This window comes from Melampsora larici-populina (assembly GCF_000204055.1).
Source record: "Melampsora larici-populina 98AG31 unplaced genomic scaffold MELLAscaffold_8, whole genome shotgun sequence".
Taxonomy (NCBI): Eukaryota; Fungi; Basidiomycota; class Pucciniomycetes; order Pucciniales; family Melampsoraceae; genus Melampsora; species Melampsora laricis-populina.
In genome coordinates, this window is record NW_006768772.1 from 437,318 (window position 1) to 442,139 (window position 4,822).

The 4,822-nt window shown below is 39.5% G+C and overlaps 1 protein-coding gene across 1 annotated transcript; it reads left to right on the top strand.

The window, feature by feature from the left end:
- Window positions 1-3,361: 3,361 nt before the first annotated feature.
- Window positions 3,362-4,409, top strand: MELLADRAFT_95828 (uncharacterized protein; the record flags this gene model as incomplete). Its single annotated transcript, XM_007407050.1, has 3 exons — window positions 3,362-4,219; window positions 4,287-4,303; window positions 4,379-4,409. The coding sequence occupies 3 exons, from the start codon at window positions 3,362-3,364 to the stop codon at window positions 4,407-4,409; spliced, it is 906 nt and encodes a 301-aa protein (XP_007407112.1).
- Window positions 4,410-4,822: the final 413 nt, after the last annotated feature.

The following is a 4,822-nucleotide window of genomic DNA, read 5'->3' on the forward strand; positions in this document are numbered from 1 at the left end:
ATCATGCAATGGTGAGGCGATTTTTTTATATTATGATTTGGAATGTTAAAAAGGAGAAAGAAATGTAAATACAGCAGAATATTTACATTATCGAACTGTAGATGTTAGTTCTATTAAGGATTAAATTATCCAATTTCTTAAGTTTTTCTTATATATGTCAAAGTTCTTTTTTCTGATGAATTGGTTTTTATTAGGTTGGCTAGAAGATGAAAATCATGATGTGTTTTGAAAATCAAAAGATACTTCTACACCTTCAGCTCATTGGTAAATCATTTTATATTATCTATACTATCACTCTCATACATTTTTATCATAAGACTGACTTGGTTGTTTTGTACAGTGCACTTGACAATATACATGATTCTATAAAAGGTAAGTCACTTGTTTTCTACGACCACAATTTGAGTGTTAAACCTATATGACAGTTATCTCTATTTGAAAAATTCTCACTGACCAAACTTTCTTATCCTGATGTGACTTGATATTTTTTGACAAAAAACTCAACGGTACGGCTGGAGACTATAGAACTTCAGTATTACAAATCTAATTTTTTTCTTCACAAATAAAATTATTGAAAGATTGATCACAGAAGCTATAAAACCAATTGGGGATTTTCCCTTCAAAGAGTGATGAATCTTTTGGTGGGGCAACTTTTGTGTGAACCATATGTTTACATGTTAGATATGTAGACATATCAACTGTAATGTGTAAGGCTACATGTGTATACACAGTGTGATGGCTGACCACAACTCAGCCACCATTCGAGTGCAAGCATTTAACCAGTCCTTTGTTCTCTGATTCTGCTGATCTTATTACTGAAAACCATACTGTCCGCTTCCTTCAATTTGTTGAATCAACCAAGGTAATCTTGCTCCTTCCTTTGTCTTCCCATTACTTCCTTACACTTCAACATGATGAAGACAGAACATATAAGAACAAATATTATATCCTCAAGAAGAAATAGAACCTTGAAGAATCCACAAGAAGCCGATAATAATTGAATGTAGATTAATAAATCAATCAATATTTCTCAAACATCTGTTCAATTCATCGCAAAAGAAGACTCATATAATTCAAAACATTTACCACTCATGATTTACTCACCAACAATCATTGAAGACGGAAGTACTTGAGATACATGCAGAGATGTTTATGTCTCGTGAAGGGCAGGGCAAGTGACCGAGGGGACCCCCAACTACCAGCCTAACCCTTTGCTAAATGTAACTCAGTGCTTCCTGATTTAACTCCTCAAGAAATTAGTTTATCAATCATTCCTTCAAACAATTATTCACATATGCAAATTCACTTATATCCAAAGATTTACAGCTCAAGGTTATTCACATTGACTCATGGAAGACGGAAGTACTTGAGATACATGCAGAGATGCTTATGTCTTGTGAAGGGCAGGGCAAGTGACCGAGGGGACCCCCAAATACCAGCCTAACCCTTTGCTAAATGTATCTCGGTGCTTCCTGATTTCAATCCTCAAGAAATTACTCAATACTCATTCAATCAATCAATCATTCATAAAATCTCACATTGATTCATTTCCCAAATCAAACATTCAATCCATCAAATATTCAATCACTCAATGTTTATTCACTTTGATCATTATTTCACGGCATCCCCACACAAATTCCAAAATCTTGAAGTGTTGAACATACCACTAATCAAAACAATGTTTTTTTCCGTAGATGCCAAAACCAGTATCAGACCTCTGCAAGCAAAAGTTGGTCAAGTACCAAAAGCGGAAGAAGGCTCAACAACACAATGCCCAACGGGATCCAGTCCGGGATGTTGGAAGAGAACATGTCAGTCAAAGAATCAAAGCAAAAATCAAAGGCCGGTTTGGCTTGCCAGAGGACTGTGACTGTCAATACCAAACCCACCCCCTGAAGATCCGCAACCTTTATTCTTCCGTCATAGTGTTTATGAGACCAATGACTGAGACCTTGCATCACCTCATTGACCAAAGGAATATCAGAATCACAGAGTTCAAAGTTGTGATTGCTGGTATACTTGCGGTATTGTGTAATGTCAAGTACTTCTTCCAGGATATAAGCACATTCTCTTGTAGCACTGCTTTGGCATTGATGACCTTGAGGTTGGCAGGGCGGGGTTGGGAAGATTGGGTTGGGCCTGACGGGGTTGAGAAGATTGAGGAACTATTTTGTTTTGGTCCGCATTGATGTTTTCAAGGCACGGTTCACATATTTGCTGTCTGCCTTGACAGAGAGTATTTTGACACAAGGGACAATTGGGACGGTTCATGATGTTGAAAGACAAAGCTCTGAGAAAAAAAAAACAAAGAAGATTGAAGCTGATCAAATAAGATGGAAGGCAATCAAAGAAGATTGAAGAAGATTGGAGCCAATTGAAGCCAATTGAAGAATACTAAAGAAGAAGATTGAAGCTGATCGAAGAATACTCAAGAAGATTGAAGCCGATTGAAGAATACTCAAGAAGATTGAAGCCGATCGAAGAATACTCAAGAAGATTGAAGCCGATCAAAGAAGGATGAAGAAGAGTGAAGACGATCAAAGAAGATTACATAAGATTGAAGCCGATTGAAGAATACTAAGGAAGATTGACGCTGGTAAAAGAAGATTACAGAGGATTGAAGCCAATCCAAGAAGATTGAAGAAGAAAGGTGAAGACGGTCAAAGATGAAGAAGAGTGGAGACGATCAAAGAAGTTCAGTGTAGTGTAGGTTTTGTTGAACAAGTGGATGGGTGGTGACTATGACAAAAGTTGGAAGAATGACTAAGATGATTGGTGATGGTGTGTGGGTTGTGTGATTGGTTGAGAGGTAGAGAGGTCGAGAGGTGGTTTGTACACTTTCCATCATCTAATGTGAAGTTTTCATCTTTGGGGTCCTTGTTTATGGTTTGTTAATTGTCGTTTTTTGATTATCGACATTTTTTTCTTGATTTTCAACTTTTGTTTTTTTGTTTTTTGAATTTTGATTTCCTCTTTTGTGGCTTTCCTGGTACTTTTTGTGTCAATGCAACAATGCGGTGACAAATGTTGAGTTTCAAGTTGTAAATCTACTGAAATTTGGGCTGTAACCTGGTCTGAAAGGGGTTTCTGCCATGACTTTTACTCCAGTACAGGGGTTTTTGCCCTGTATTTGAGTATTTTCTGTAGTTTTGTCTTTGATTTTTGATTTTCGCACCCGGGAATTGTGATTTTTGTTTTTTGATTTTTGCATTGTCACCTTGACACATCTCGCATTCCGTACCCCAACATCCACACAAGCTTGACCAATTTCACAAGGCCTTGTGTGTGCCTGTCCATTATTGCATCCTTGTCTTGACATTCCTTCTTTAGCTGACACATTTTTTGTATCACAGAGGCCATCATGCCTTCCGCACGTGGTCACACTACACCTCAAAGCTACCCCCATGTCTCTTCAAACACCAACAGCCCAGAAACTCTTATGAGTTCCACACCCCCCGGTACCCCCACTTTGCCTCAGACATCCTTTGCCACTGCAAACCACGACTCTGTTATCAAGCGCAAGTTCCAATGTCTCCGAATTCGCTTGAAATTCTTTCTGGAACCCAATGTCAACTTGGATGCTAGATCAACCACCAAGGCTCTGATTGAACAAGTCATCAATCATTTTGAACCCAATGTGAAGACTTCATCCCTTGCAAAAGCAGCCCTCAAGAATCTTTTCTATCAACACGTCTCACCGGTCATCAGGCAGCACTCTTCAGTCATCAACAGTTTGAGTGCAACCCCAGTTTCCTCACCCTCACGTGCCAACGGGTCTACTAGGGCGCTTCACTTCAACAAATACGCCCATGCTTTTGACCATTCGTTTGATCCTAACCATCGCACCAGCACTAAGAAGGTCCTTCATGCTGCAATCCAACACAAATCTCCCAACAAAGCACTTGCTCCTTTGAATTTGATCAAGAAACCAGATTTAATTGAACTCTTCAAATGCTATGTACACACAGCCCCCGCCTGTTGTCCACATTTCTCTGCTATTCCTCCTGTGCTCGAGGCTTCCGAACTTCCAGGCCAAACAAAGGACGAATTACGCTTTGCCCTACAAGGGCACATCCCTGACCTATTCATCCTGTCCCATGTCAACAAGTTTTCCCTCATCAACATCTACCAACACTTCATATTGGGCGTGCCTGATGCGGATGGCGACATTGCCCAAGATCAAGTTGAATTTTTTCTGTTCAACAACCCAAGCCATCAAGTAAGCTTCTTCCATTCTCATCTACATACTGATTCTCTCAATCTGACCTACACATCTTCCACCTCAGCACTTCCAAAGTGCATTGTAAGTTGCCGTCTATCAACTGTTCATAGGTAAGAATTCCCAACACATCAACGCAAATGTTCTCAATACTCATAGCGCTTCTTTTATTGCCGCAGTTTCCAAATAGATCACTGGGAAAGAACTAACTTTGTAGTCACTCAAAGGCACAGTCCCACTTGTTGAATCTCATGTCCGTCTTGTCCTGGAACATTTAGTTGTGGCAAATTTGAGGAAACAGCATATTTGTCAAGATACTTATAAGTAGACACTAGCACAACTGGGCGGCGGGCGCCGCATCAAAGTCTTACATTAGCCTGATCCCCTGTCATTCTTCTTATGTAGAAAAATATTACCAGTGTTTGACCAAGTCCCAATCCCATCATTTTTTGTCCATTACGGATTGTAAAGTGGCTTCCAAAATGACACACCCACCTCATCATACTCAAATGAACACATTGCGGACATAGTATCTTCACATACTAAGATCTAGTGAACACTGTAAATGTTGACCGAGTGACTGACAAAACAGTATCATGAAAT